The following is a 15,297-nucleotide window of genomic DNA, read 5'->3' on the forward strand; positions in this document are numbered from 1 at the left end:
GGGGACGGCTAAAGGCTATACGAACTGGCCGTCTAGCACGTTCGGAACAGAGAGTAAAAGGAGCAGGTTTCTGGGCACAATAGCATATATTCAAGGCATAGTGTACAGGCAAAGGTAAGGTAGGAAGTGAGTACATTGGAGGTAGACCTAGGCATTGAGTAATGATGAGAGAGATATAGTCTCTAGAGACGTTTAAACCAGGTGATGTCATCGCATATGTAGGAGGTGGAACAACATGGTTGGTTAAGGCATATTGAGCAGGGCTAGAGGCTCTACAGTGAAATAAGACAGTAATCACTAACCAGGACAGTAATGGACGAGGCATATTGATATTATAGAGAGGCATGCGTAGCCAAGTGAACATATGGGTCCAGTGAGTGGTTGGGCTGGCTGGGGACACGGCGATTCAGACATTTAGCAGGCCGGTGCTAACAAGCTAGCCGATAGTAGGCCGGGGCCAACAAGCTAGCAGTTAGCAGACCGGGGCTAACAAGCTAGCAGTTAGCAGACCGGGGCTAGCAAGTTAGCAGAAGGGCCTTTGGGGGACGTCGCGATAGAGGTATGTCTGTTTTTGCCTCTTTGTGCGGTAACGTCGATAGACCAGTCGTGGATTAGTAGGGTTCCAAGTAGCTCTAGGTAGCTAGCAGGCCGCGGTTAGCAGAATGGGCCTTCAGCGGACGTCGCGCCTGAGGGGCCTGTTGGAATCCTCGGGCAGATTATGTCGGTATTCCAGTCGTAGAGGATCGGTGGGGTTCCGTGCCCCGTACCGGCAGTAGAAGGGGTCCGGATATTGTAGTTCAGGAGTGGACTTTGGTGGTAGCCCAGGAGCCCTAGCCAGGCTAGCTTCAGGCTAACTGGTGCTTGCTCCAGGATGGAAATGCTAGCCAGGAGTAGTCACCCGGGATTGCGGTTAGCTTGTTGTGACGATCCAGATGAAAATGATCGGAGTTTGCGGTACGAATCCGGGGATATGTAGAGAAAAAAAATAGGTCCGTTATGCTCTGGTTTGAGTCACGTTGTACGAACTGGCGAGAGCTTTCCGAGCTAAAGGTTAGCTGATGACTGCTAGCAGTGGTTTGCTGACTGATAGCTGGTAGGTAGATAGCTGTCTAGCTTCAGTTGAGGGATTCCAGATCCAAAGTAAATAGAAATACTTTAGAAAAAAATAGATCCATGCCACATTGGGTGAGGCTGGTTGCAGGAGAGTATTTAGAAGTTGAGGGTTAGGAAAATATTTTAAAAAGATATATACAAGGGACAGGACAAACACAAAGACGTCTGACTGCTACGCCATCTTGGATAGTATTAATAATAATTATTATTATAATATTGGATAATAACCCCTCTGCTTCGAGCTGATGATGCAATTCAACAATGCATGGAAAGGGTTCTCTGCTCATTGTAATTGGTGTGTTTGTGTGTGCATGTGTGTGTGTGTCTTTTTACTTAGACAATACATTTCCATTTGCTTCCAGTTATTGGAGCCAGTGTTGCTCTTAATGTGTAGGGCAAACAAGTCTGTAATGACACAGAAGGAGTGTTTGGGACGGGTGACAGCGAAAATGTAATTTCATGGAGGCCGTGTGTGAGATTTGGCCTTACTGCGCCGGCAAATATTAGGTGCCATTAGATTTGCCACATGGCACCAATACAAGCAGACAATTAAGTTTCTCATTTTGGCCACCAGGAGCATGTCAAGCATGAATGTACAACATTTACATAGCCTCTCTCTTTCACGCACACTTTTTCTTTCTCTCACTGCTTTCTTTCTTTCTTTCTTTCTTTCTTTCTTTCTCTCTCTCTCTCTCTCTCTCTCTCAGGTGTCTGTGGTCAACCAACTGGATATGCAGGTGGTGGTGTCCAATGTCCCGCCCACCGTTGTGGAGGAGAATAAAGAGCAGCTTATTGCGTAATGCACCAGTCAATCACTTTCTTTCAGCTTTATTGTCACATTGAACATGCTTGGTTAAATTGAAAACATATTAGGGTCCTAAAGGCCCCTGAACACTCAACAGAAACAGGAAAGTGGAGTAAGAGGAATAGCATAGTGGGATTGCATACATTTTTTCCCCCCTGATGAATAAGGGGCCTTGGTTCAAGGTGTCACGATGCAACTTGCAAACTCTGCTAGTGAAATTGTTTGTGTTGGATGTGAGGGTAGTCTTCAACTGTGTTTTGAGACTTTATGGAACAGAAAAAAAGTTCTAGCACTTCAGAAGTTCTAGCATTTTTTAATAATCCCTCTGTTGCATAATTTACAGTAGGTCCTCAATGGCTTCACTGTATGTTTATTTTCTGTCTCCCTTAACCAATGATTGGGCAATTTAAACCACTGATTGTCCAGATAGACAGTCAAATCAATTTTTCTCAATCAGTTGATGACTGAAAAACAGTACAGTTTCTAGACAGATAATAAAATAAGAAGGCATTCATTATTTTCAAATCTCACTTTAAATGACACTACCTCTCTAAGATTGCTGCTCTATGCCTTGACAACTACATCATGTGTTTAGTTAGTCATTCTGATAACATCTGAGAGGCCCATTTTCCTTGGTCCTAGTTGGGGACCACAACAATTACCTGGGTACTCTATTCATCAGGCTCGGCAATCGGGTTGGAGAAAGCAACCATTTAGTGGCTGTAATTTAAAGTGCCGATTTCACTCAGCCTAGAATTGATTATGCGAGACCTGTTTTGCCAAGAGCAAAAAATTGTGAAAAAAGTAAAATTCTTAAAACCATGGCCTCAAACAGATATAGTCACACACAAGTAAGTTGTAAAAAGCTGTTTCAGCATTATACAGTCAATGTCATAATTTGTGGGTGACAACACATGAAGGTGAAGTGAACCAAGGCAACCACTACTAACGTTTGATCAGCACATTGTAACACACAGCATGACAGAAGTTTATGAATGATTCATAAAGCCTTCACGTCATGGTAAAGATGGATGTAGAAATGTGAAGGTAGTTATAGCTAATGCTTAAGCGATACCTGCAGTGTTAAACCTTTCCTGTAAATTTACAGCATTATACTGGCACCAGAGTTGCCAGCTTAATACAGTGATTTTGCTTTACAGCTGAGATACTGTAATACATTTTACAGTACTATTTTACTTACTGTAAAACATATTAGAGTATCCCTACTGTAAATTAACAGCAGGGATGATGTAATGATTCAACACTAATTATTATCTGAGTGATTTTTTTTCTACGTCGCACAGGAAGATATTTAGAGCAGACTGAAATGGCTTGTGTCAACTTGAGCAACAGTGAAGTCAAAAGTCTGTGATTTATTTAGAATTCAAGGCACACTTAACCAGCATGGCTACCGCAGCATTCTGCATGGATAAGCCATCCCATCTGGTTTGCGCTTAGTGGGACTATCATTTATTTCTCATCAGGACAATGACCCAACACACCTCCAGGCTGTGTAAGGGCTATTTGACCAAGAAGGAGAGTGATGATGGTGCATCAGATGACCTGGCCTCCACAATCACCTGACCTCAACACAATTGAGATGGTTTGGGATGAGTTGGCCCATAGGGTTAAGGAAAAGCAGCCAACAAGTACTCAGCATATGTGGGAACTTCTTCAAGACTGTTGGAAAAGCATTCCTCATGAAGCTGGTTGAGAGAATACCAAGAGTGTGCAAAGCTGTCATCAAGGCAAAGGGTGGCTACTTTGAAGAATCCCAAATATAAAATATATTTTGATGCGTTTGACACTTTTGTGGTTACTACATTGTTCCATATGTGTTATTTTCTAGTTTTGATGTCGTCACTATTATTCTACAATGTAGAAAATAGTAAAAAGAAATAAAAACCCTTGAATGAGTAGGTGTGCCCAAACTTATGACTGGTACTGTAGCTAAGAAAACATGCCGTAATTCAATGTTGGCCAGCAATAAAGATACTTATAAAGTCAAGGTACCAAACCAGCAGCTTCTGAAAATATTCTTCCACTTCACAGCAGCTTCAAGAAGATATTTATTAAAATAGTCTGAGCTTCATGTGTCTCACCTGACAGCATGAGGTTGGCGCCTGAAACTGATCATTTGAATCTACAGTAAGCATAAGCTATTATTGTAAATACATACAGTATGTTAGTGGAATTTTTACAGGAGGCTTCCAATTCCAGATATTAACAGTATTTTCAGCATTTTACCCATAGTGCATTGCAATCTACAGCATCGATGCTGTAAAACAGATTTGCAATATTTTCCTGTGTATTCTACAGTGTTTAACCGTTGAAATTTACAGAAAGTCTTGGTGCTGTACTATACTTTATTTGAAATATGAACAGACCACATTGTTTTTGTCTCCCAAACATCAGTATTATGGAGCGATACGTGCAGGACCAGATCCCAGGGGCCAAGGTGGTGGTGGAGTCCATCGGGCCGCAGCTGTTCGGAGACGGCTTAGACCAGGAGGACTACACCAAGTCAGACCTGATGGTGTATGCCATTGACCCACTGACCAACAGGGCCATATCACGCCAGGAGCTCTTTAAGTGAGTGAGCCAACACAATTAAATGAAAAGCTCTTTACCTTTGTCTCTCTCTCCTCTTCTCTCTTTTTCTCTTGCTACATACATTCTTTGTCTTATCCTCCCTTCTACCCTAGGAAATAGTAAGCAAACACATGTTTTACTTATTTCTTCCTCTCTATCTCTCTCCACACATCCCCAGGCCCTTTCCTTATATCCAAAGGCCCCCGTCCCCCTGCAGGGTGTGTTAATTCAGTCACTCACCAGAATGGTGGGGAGGGTGGAGAGAGAGAGAGAGAGAGAGAGAGAGAGAGAGAAAGAAAGGAAGAGAGAAAAGGGAGGTACTATTCCATCAATCCATCAGTGGCTGATACTAAGCCTCCCAGAGGCTCCAACATTCTGGAGAAATGCCATTTTAACATTTGTCCCCCTGTATGGAGAGAGAGAGACACTCCTCTGAACCCAGTTTTCCCCTCTTACAAAGCAGGTGAAATGCTTTTTTACACTGTAAAGGCACAGCTGAAAAGTGCTTTTGCAACACTTTTTCACAGCAGAACCATGTTGCTCCCATTTATCTCAGACAGGGTTAGGCCCTACTTCCCCTACAAGATAAGAAGGAGAGCATGAGGAGTGGGGTGGCGAAAGAGATTTCTACTTTTTAATTCACATTACATCCTTGCCTTATCTTTCGTTGTGGCTGGCAACGTGACATTCTTGGTCCACAACTCAAATGTATTGTAAATGTCACAGTAGCCACTAGCCAGTAAGCACAAACTATTCAACAACAACATCATTTTTTTTTCCTAAAACATATTACGCTATTGAATAACGCAACCAAACTATATTAAACTATTGAATAATGCAACCAAACCATATTACACTTTTGAACAATGCAACAATTCACAAGCATGTACGTGCAGACAATTAAAGGCTTTATTTTCTCATCTGAAGTTACAGTCATTACATTTTAGCTTCAAGTTAAAAGCACAGAGTTGCTATAACAGCATGTCTTCATCAAGTAACGTTAGCCTATCAAAAAGAATGATTAACCCAAATATAGAAGTACAGTAGGCCTAGCATACAACAAATCGGGTTTCACTTTTATCAATATCATGAAAATCATTACATGTGGTAAAAGCAAATTGAGACTGAAAACGTGGGTATAAGTGAATTCACTTATTCAAATAAAATGCCTCATGATTCATCAATGTGCACAATTACTCTGTACTTCAATCTAATCAACTATAACCTCTATGGGCTAGGTGGGACGCTAGCGTGCCACCCGTAGTGCACTCCATCAACAGCAGGTGCATTTCAAGAGCGGCAAATTTGAATCCAAATAAATGTCAAAATTCTAATTTTTCAAAAATACAACTATTTTACACCATTTGAAAGATAAACATCTCCTTAATCTAACCACGTTTTACGATTTCAAAAAGGTTTTACGGCGAAAGCATAAATTTAGAGTATGTTAGGACAGTACATTTACAAGAGTTGTGTGTAATGTTTTGTCAATTCAAAGACAGGGTCACCAAAACCATAAAACCAGCTAAAATGATGCACTAACCTTTTACAATCTCCATCAGATGACACTCCTAGGACATTATGTTAGACAATGCATGCATTTTTAGTTCTATCAAGTTCATATTTATATCCAAAAACAGCGTTTTACTATGGCATTGATGTTGAGGAAATCGTTTCCCTCCAATAACTGGCATTCAAGTCAGCACCACAAATTAAATAATTAAAATTAGAAAACATTGGTAAAATATTATATTGTCATAATTATAGAATTATAGATTTACATCTCTTGAACGCAATCAACTTGCCAGATTTAAAAATAACCTTACTGGGAAATCACACTTTGCAATAATCTGAGCACTGCGCCCAGAAAAATACGCGTTGCGATACAGACTAGACGTCATGTTGGGGAGATCTAAAATCTAAAATACTATGTAAATAATCCATTACCTTTGATTCTCTTCATCAGATGTCACTTCCAGGTATCACAGGTCCATAACGAATGTAGTTTTGTTCAAAAAAGCTCATCATTTATGTCCAAAAATCTCCGTCTTGTTAGCACATGATCTAAGCCAGCCGGACTTCTCGTCATGAACGAGGGGAAAAAATATATTTACGTTCGTTCAAACATGTCAAACATTGTATAGCATAAATCATTAGGGCCTTTTTTAACCAGAACATGAATAATATTCAAGGTGGACGAATGCATACTCTTTTATAACGTATTGGAACGAGGGTACCCAACATGAACTCGCGCGCCAGGTGTCTAATGGGACATCATCGTTCCATGGCTCTTGTTCGGTCAGATCTCCCTCCAGAAGACTCAAAACACTTTGTAAAGGCTGGTGACATCTAGTGGAAGCAATAGGAAGTGCCAAAATATTCCTCAGCCCCTGTGTTTTTCAATGGGATAGGTTTAAAGTCAATACAACACATCAGGTATCCACTTCCTGTCAGAAAATGTCTCAGGGTTTTGCCTGCCAAATGAGTTCTGTTATACTCACAGACACCATTCAAACAGTTTTAGAAACTTTTGAGTGTTTTCTATCCATATATAATAAGTATATGCATATTCTAGTTACTGGGTAGGATTAGTAACCAGATTAAATCGGGTACATTTTTTTATCCAGACGTGCAAATGCTGCCCCCTAGCCCTAACAGGATAACCTACTGATAAGAACCACAGCTGCAGGTATCCTAGAGAAAGCTATGCGCTCTGATCTGGGCCTGGCCAGGGGAAACGCAATGTCATGTTTTTATAGCCTAAGCTGTGTATTTCTACCCTAAAATAAACCCATTTATTTGTGTTCTGTGAAAATTTGAATGTGATAATATTCACACTTCTGGTGTCTAAGCCTTTTTAATCCAAAATTATTGAATGTAATTAATCCATCAACACAATAGTGATGACATGATAAGTATCTTTTTAAAAACAGATGCCTACGCGATGCAACCCTGTATACAGCAAGCTCAACCCTGTTTGTTTTATTGTCTAATCGCAGTGGTTGTTTCTTTGTCTGTGTGAAGGGTTTTAATGTTTTCATCCTCCATAGGAAGTTTTTCCAGGAGTAAAAAAAAAAAACATGTGACTTGATTAAAAAAAGAATCTCAAATCAAATCAATTCTTTTGGGTCACATACACATATTTTGCAGATGTTATTGCGGGTGTAGCGAAATACTTGTGTTCCTAGCTCCAACAGTGCAGTAGTACCTAACAGTGCAGTAGTATCTAAAAATGATTCACAACAATACACACAAATTTAAAAGTAAAAGAATGGAATTAAGAAATATATAAATATTAGATCGAGCAATGTCGGAGTGGCATTGACTAAAATACAGTATATACATATGAGATGAGTAAAGCAGTATGTAAACATTATTTAAACATTATTAAAGTGACTAGTGTTTCATTATTAAAGTGGCCAGTGATTCCAAGTCTATGTATATAGGGCAGCAGCCTTTAAGGTGCAGGGTTGCGTAACCAGGTGCAAGCCGGCTAGTGATGGCTTTTTAACAGTCTGATGACCTCTATGGGATCGGAATATGGGTCTTTGGTGACAAAACGGATGGCACTGTTATAGACTGCATCCAATTTGCTGAGTAGAGTGTTGGAGGCTATTTTGTAAATGACATTGACGAAGTCAAGGATCGTAGGATAGTCAGTTTTACGAGGGTATGTTTGGCAGCGTGAGTGTAGGAGGCTTTGTTGCGAAATAGGAAGCCGATTGTAGATTTAATTTTGGATTGGAGATGCTTAATATGAGTCTGGAAGGAGAGTATACAGTCTAGCCAGACACCTAGGTATTTGTAGTTGTCCACATATTCTAAGTCAGAGCCGTCCAGAGTAGTGATGCTAGTCGGGCGGGCGGGTGCGGGCAGCAATCGGTTGAAGAACATGCATTTAGTTTTACTAGCGTTTAAGAGCAGTTGGAGGCCACGGAAGGAGTGTTGTACAAAAAAAACGCATGTTTTTTCTTTGTATTATCTTTTACCAGATCTAATGTGTTATATATTCTCCTACATTAATTTTACATTTCCTCAAACTTCAAAGTGTTTCCTTTCAAATGGTATCAATACTATGCATATCCTTGCTTCAGGTCCTGAGCTACAGGCAGTTTGATTTAGGTATCATGTTGACTATCATGTTTAATCTTGCATTCTAAACGCCTGTGTTTAAGATGAGAACACTTATTGGCAAATCTAAATGCCTAATGTTTACGTTTTAAACACTGATATTTAGGTTATAAACGTGTCACGTTTCATGGTTTTACAGTGTTGTGTGACTGACTGACTGTGTTTCGTCCGGCAGGTTTCTGGACGGGAAGCTGGTGGACATCAACAAGGAGTTCCAGCCCTACCTGGGTCAGAGAGGACACATCCTGGAGATCCGCACGCCCGACATCATGGCCAGAGTGAAAAAGCCTGCCCATGCCGTGGGCTACACAGAGGGGGCACTGCTTGCCCTCGCCATCATCATCATCCTCTGCTGCATCCCTGCCATCGTCATCGTCATGGTTACCTACAAACAGTGAGTGAACAACCGCTGTTGTCGTAGCTACATACATCATGTGTGTGTATGGTAATGGTTGCCTTTCAAAGATAGCACTGTAGTTTGGTGAGACTAAGGAAATGTGCATGGTGCCAGTTATTCAGCCGAGCACAGCTCTCCGTCTCTCTCTCTCTCTAACTAAATAGTGATTCTAACAGCATACACCATCAATCTATTGTCTCAATCTCATGTCCCTGTTCACGCACTTTGAAAGCAGATTAATTTACAATCATTTGTGACAAATTTCCAAAGCCAATTGTGACCGTCACAGTGCATCTTCACTCCTCCACTACCCCATCACAACCACCATCACACACATACAGATACACACACAGATACACACACACACACAGCCACACCTCTATGTTGTACTATGTGCCGTGTGAATCTGGGTGTGTTACACTGGGTGTGTTATATAAACACTTATGTCTGGGTAATGTTTACACTTAGCAGATGGGTCAGAGTGGTTACCCTGAGCTGAACAAACACATACACACACACTCACATTGCAGAAATAGATACGATGTGTTCGTTTGTGCAACGTTATGTCTGGGAGAATATTCTGATGCAAACATTGTCGTTTCACTCCTCTGGGGTAATTGTATTTTGGTGTGAATAAATCATGCTGATAACAAAAGAAAAATGTAAAAGCTTCTTGAGTTCCTGCAGACATACTGTAGCTTGGAGAGCCTGATGCTTTGCATAATATTGTGAGCTAAGAAATAGAGCAGAATTTGTTACCAAGGACTCTTATTATTATATACAGTTGTGAAATAAGCTGAGCTCTTTGATGGGGTGTTTTATCCAAAGCATGTCTATTATGTGAATAACTTTATAGGAATCTCATGAATAATGCACATTGTTTCACCTAAAGCAATGAGTTTTTCAAAAGGAACCTTAACAACCACCAAACATTAACATTGTATGGAGTTGCAGGAGCATTGAGGCGTCTCACAATTCCCAATTTAATTAATGTTTCTCATTGTGTTGTATTAACAAAATAGAAATTAACTAATTGTATAATCGAGGGTCTGTTGTGTTTTCTTTTTCCCTCTGCTCCCCTTGTATCCCGCACTGCCTGGTAAACCATCCACCAGATTCAAAGAGTAAGTAACTGTCCATGTGATATGAGTTCTCTCTTTTATGCTGTTGAGCGTGCATGCTACATGGTCCTCATTACTAAATAGTCCTTTAAAGATTGACCAAGGAGTCAGAATAACAGTATTACAATTAAGAGAAAAGTGCAAACATTCAAGTTCAAGTCATCCCCTTCAAATGGGTTTAAATCCCCAGTATTTTTTCAAGTTTTATCAATTTTTATCTCAGTCAGTTAAAATTAGCCACATACTGTGCTAATCTTCAATCACTTCAATCACCAAAGACACGTAGCCTTCATGGGGAACAAGTGATGAAATGTTATAGAAACAAAGGGCAGTGGATGGACTCAAACTGATTAAACTTTACTTGAACTTCAGGAGACAGGCAGAATGTGCCAAAACTGCCAGGATTCAGCAGGCTCTACCAGCGGGAAAGTCTGCCGCTCCACGTGCCCCGACAGCCAATCTCTACGAGGAACTGGGGGACAGCAGCATGTAAGTCACCTTTGAATGCTTCCTCCTAACCCCCTCATTTCCTGTTTCAGGTACCATATACCGATGAGTAATGCCTATGTGTGCAGACGATATAGTTTGCGTGTGTTAGGACATTGCCTATTTTTCAAACAGCAAAACATTTTCATGACTAAAAAGGCCTTTGTCCACCAACAACGGACTAACAACAGACATCGGTCTTTAGAGTATGTCATGTTGAGCTTTAGACATTTTAAGGACTGCCCCCAATGCTTATGCCTGGTCCATATGTAGGATCAAATAGCAAAACAAGAGTGTTTGAGCTTAGACACAGCTCTGCTTTGAGATAGTGGCTAGTCTCCTACACCTGCTCTTGAATATTTTTAATTGACATTTACTTCATGTTTTATTGTAGCTGTATCTGAGATATGTTATTAAAGAACTATACAAAGTTAGATCATTTGCATTGGAATATAGTGGTATATACAATATAGTGGTATATACAGTTCTCTGCTACCGATGACTGGAACGAATTGCAAAAATCACTGAAGTTGGAGTCTTCTATCTCCCTCTCTAACTTCAAGCATCAGCTGTTAGAGCAGCTTACCGATCACTGTACCTGTACACAGCCCATCTGTAAATAGCACACCCAACTACCTCATCCCTATATTGTTACTTATCCTTTTGCTCATTTGCATCCCAGTATCTCTACTTGCACATCATCATCTGCACATCTATCACTCCAGTGTTAATGCTAAATTGTAATTATTTTGCCTCTATGGCCTATTTATTGCCTTACCTCCCTACTCTTCTACATTTGCACACACTGTACATAGATGTTTCTATTGTGTTATTGATTGTACGTTTGTTTATGTGTAACTCTATTTTGATGTTTTTGTCGCACTGCTTTGCTTTATCTTGGTCGGGTCACAGTTGTAAATGAGAACTTGTTCTCAACTGGCTTACCTGGTTTATTTAAAGGTGAAATAAAAATAAAAATAAAATGTCTGTACAGATCCTCACAGCATGCTAAACTAGTAGCTGCATTTCGGCTCTCTGGAAGGGGCTTATTAGTCAACCAATTAAACCTCAACCACTGGCGCTGCTGTCCTCAGAGCTGTCAGCCTCTACTCTTAACTCCCTCACCCACACAAACTCTCTCTTTATTCTTTCTTACTCTTTCTTTCTTATCCTCTCAATCTCTGTCTCTCTTTCGCACTCTTTTCCTTCTCCCTTTCTTGCTCTTTTTTTCTCTACCTGACCCCTTTTTGTTATTCCTTTCATCTACCATCGGTATCAATCTTCTTTTCAAGGCTCCTGTAGCTCTTTTTTCTCTATCTGCTCTCCCTCTCCCTCACTCCATCTGTTTGTTTCACCTCTAACCCTCCCTCATCCCTTCTCAATAACAGTTATATTTGATTCATCAGCCTTTCCCCTGGTGTTCCAGAACAGACCAAAGTCTGGCTAATTGTGTATTCTGTGTTCACCACATGGGGTAATCTCTTCTTTCAAAAAGGCCCACAGCTCACATACTATTTTCTGGTTCAGGTGTGCTTTTTTTCTTCAGCCCATACAGCTGTAATTTCTAGCAGATGTGATTATATTTTTTTGTTCCTTTGATGGCAATTATTGTCTCATCATAAACCATTACCTCCCAGTGAATTGATTGCATCTAAGATAGGAAGAGACTCCCTCCTCTTGGTTTCATCCGGGATGGATTAGTATTCAAGTGTTCATTAGTTATATGGAGTTGACAACTCTTCTGATTGTGCGTCCCCGCTCTCCCCCCTACTGCTCACTGCCTTCAGTATCTGTACAAAGGGCCATTTGTCTTGGTGCTTACTAAAGACTGTACCAGCCCAGCAGGCTATTCATCAACCCTACTCCCACCTAGCCAGTCCCATACTGGGAGGTGTGGTTGTACGGACTATAATCTGTCCCTGGTCCCTGCCCCATAATAACAGATGACTGCTTTCCAGAGGAAGTTCACATCATAGCTCTCCCAGCGATGATGATAGACCTCCCAGTGAGAGTCCTCATTACTCAGACCCAAAGACACTCTACAGTAGTACACCACTGGACCGTGAGGCCCCGGGGTGCTCCATTAAGCCATGTTTTCATTGACTTTATATGCACTATGTCTGGGACACAGAGTTCATTTTTTTTATCTGGGGAAAATCTGTGTTGCTTTATTTACTATTGGATAGTGTGAGGCACAATTGAGTAAAGCATGAAGAATGCCTTTGAAAAAAGGGTGCAATACTGCTTTCCAAACCAGAAACTAAAATTCTTGAAAATAAGGCTAGCATTCAAGTAACCTTTGAAAGCCAACAAACACATAGCTTTCCATTACTTTTGGTTAGGCAGTGTCAGATGTGTAACTGTGTTAGAGCTGTCAAATTGGTGAATGGTTGCTCTTGTAGTCATTGTCACAAAACCACACCTGTCCTTATAGTTAGGGAAAAAGTATTTGATCCCCTGCTGATTTTGTGCGTTTGCCCACTGACAAAGAAATGATCAGTCTATAATTTTAATGGTAGGTTTATTTGAACAGTGAGAGACAGAATAACAACAAAAAAATCCAGAAAAACACATGTCAAAAATGTTATAAAATGATTTGCATTTTAATGAGGGAAATAAGTATTTTACCCCTCTGCAAAACATGACTTAGTACTTGGTGGCAAAACCCTTGTTGGCAATCACAGAGGTCAGACGTTTCTTGTAGTTGGCCACCAGGTTTGCAGGAGGGATTTTCTCAGGAGGGATTTTGTCCCACTCCTCTTTGCAGATCTTCTCATTAAGGTTTCGAGGCTGACGTTTGGCAACTCGAACCTTCAGCTCCCTCCACAGATTCTCTATGGGATTAAGGTCTGGAGACTGGCTAGGCCACTCCAGGACCTTAACCTCTTGGGGCTATGTGGGACGCTAGCGTGCCACCCGTGGTGCACCCTATCAACAGCAGGTGCATTTCAAGAGCGGCAAATTTGAAACCAAATAAATGTCAAAATTCACATTTTTCAAACATACAACTATCTTACACCCTTTGAAAGATAAACATCTCCTTAATCTAACCACGTTGTCCAATTTCAAAAAGGTTTTACGGCGAAAGCATAAAGTTAGATTATGTTAGGAGAGTACATTGACAATAGCTGTGTGTAATGTTTTGTCAATTCAAAGACAGGCGTCACCAAAACCATAAAACCAGCTAAAATGATGCACTAACTTTTGACAATCTCCATCAGATGACACTCCTAGGACATTATGTTAGACAATACATGCATTTTTAGTTCTATCAAGTTCATATTTATATCCAAAAACAGCGTTTTACTATGGCATTGATGTTCAGGAAATCGTTTCCCTCCAATAACCGGCAGTCAAGTCAGCACAACAAATTAAATAATTTATATTAGAAAACATTGGTAAAATATTATATTGTCATTTAAAGAATTATAGATTTACATCTCTTGAACGCAATCGACTTGCCAGATTTAAAAATAACCTTACTGGGAAATCACACTTTGCAATAATCTGAGCACTGCGCCCAGAAAAATACGCTTTGCGATACAGACTAACGGCCATGTTGGAGAGATCTAAAATCGAAAATACTATGTAAATAATCCATTACCTTTGATTATCTTCATCAGATGTCACTTCCAGGAATCCCAGGTCCATAACGAATGTAGTTTTGTTCAAAAAAGCTCATCATTTATGTCCAAAAAGCTCCGTGTTGTTAGCACATGATCTAAGCCAGCCGGACTTCTCGTCATGAACGAGGGGAAAAAATATATTTACGTTCGTTCAAACATGTCAAACGTTGTATAGCATAAATCATTAGGGCCTTTTTTAACCAGAACATGAATAATATTCAAGGTGGACGAATGCATTCTCTTTTAAAACGTATTGGAACGAGGGTACCCAACATGACCTCGCGCGCCAGAGTCTAATCGGCCAGCACCGTTCCAAGGCTCTTGTTCGGTCAGTCTGTATCGCAAAGCGTATTTTTCTGGGCGCAGTGCTCAGATTATTGCAAAGTGTGATTTCCCAGTAAGGTTATTTTTAAATCTGGCATTCCGGTTGCGTTCAAGAGATGTAAATCTATAATTCTTTGAATGACAATATAATATTTTACCAATGTTTTTGAATAGTAATTATTTAATTTGTTGTGCTGATTGACTGGCGGTTATTGGAGGGAAACGATTTCCTCAACATCAACGCCATAGTAAAACGCTGTTTTTGGATATAAATATGAACTTGATAGAACAAAAAATGCATGTATTGTCTAACATAATGTCCTATGAGTGTCATCTGATGGAGATTGTCAAAGGTTAGTGCATAATTTTAGCTGGTTTTCTGCTTTTGGTGACACCTGTCTTTGAATTGACAAAACATTAGACACAGCTATTGTCAATGTACTCTCCTAACATAATCTAACTTTATGCTTTCGCCATAAAGCCTTTTTGAAATCGGACAACGTGGTTAGATTAACCTGTTAGGGCTAGGGGGCAGTATTGACACGGCTGGATAAAAAACATACCCGATTTAATCTGGTTACCACTCCTATCCAGTAACTAGAATATGCATATACTTATTACATATGGATAGAAAACACCCTACATTTTCTAAAACTGTTTGAATGGTGTCTGTGAGTATAACAGAACTCAAATGGCAGGTCA

General features: G+C 40.2%; 1 protein-coding gene across 1 annotated transcript in view; it reads left to right on the forward strand.

Moving 5' to 3' along the window:
- Positions 1 to 15,297, forward strand: part of LOC106607182 (protocadherin-15) — a 371,077-nt gene that overhangs the window by 336,416 nt on the left and 19,364 nt on the right. Inside the window, exons 28-32 of the mRNA XM_045720950.1 lie at positions 1,821 to 1,909; positions 4,334 to 4,510; positions 8,817 to 9,035; positions 10,154 to 10,162; positions 10,532 to 10,648. Coding sequence (XP_045576906.1) covers positions 1,821 to 1,909; positions 4,334 to 4,510; positions 8,817 to 9,035; positions 10,154 to 10,162; positions 10,532 to 10,648 — 611 coding nt within the window. The remainder of the gene's footprint in view (positions 1 to 1,820; positions 1,910 to 4,333; positions 4,511 to 8,816; positions 9,036 to 10,153; positions 10,163 to 10,531; positions 10,649 to 15,297) is intronic.

This window comes from Salmo salar, chromosome ssa01 (genome assembly GCF_905237065.1).
Source record: "Salmo salar chromosome ssa01, Ssal_v3.1, whole genome shotgun sequence".
In the NCBI taxonomy this organism is placed as follows: Eukaryota; Metazoa; Chordata; class Actinopteri; order Salmoniformes; family Salmonidae; genus Salmo; species Salmo salar.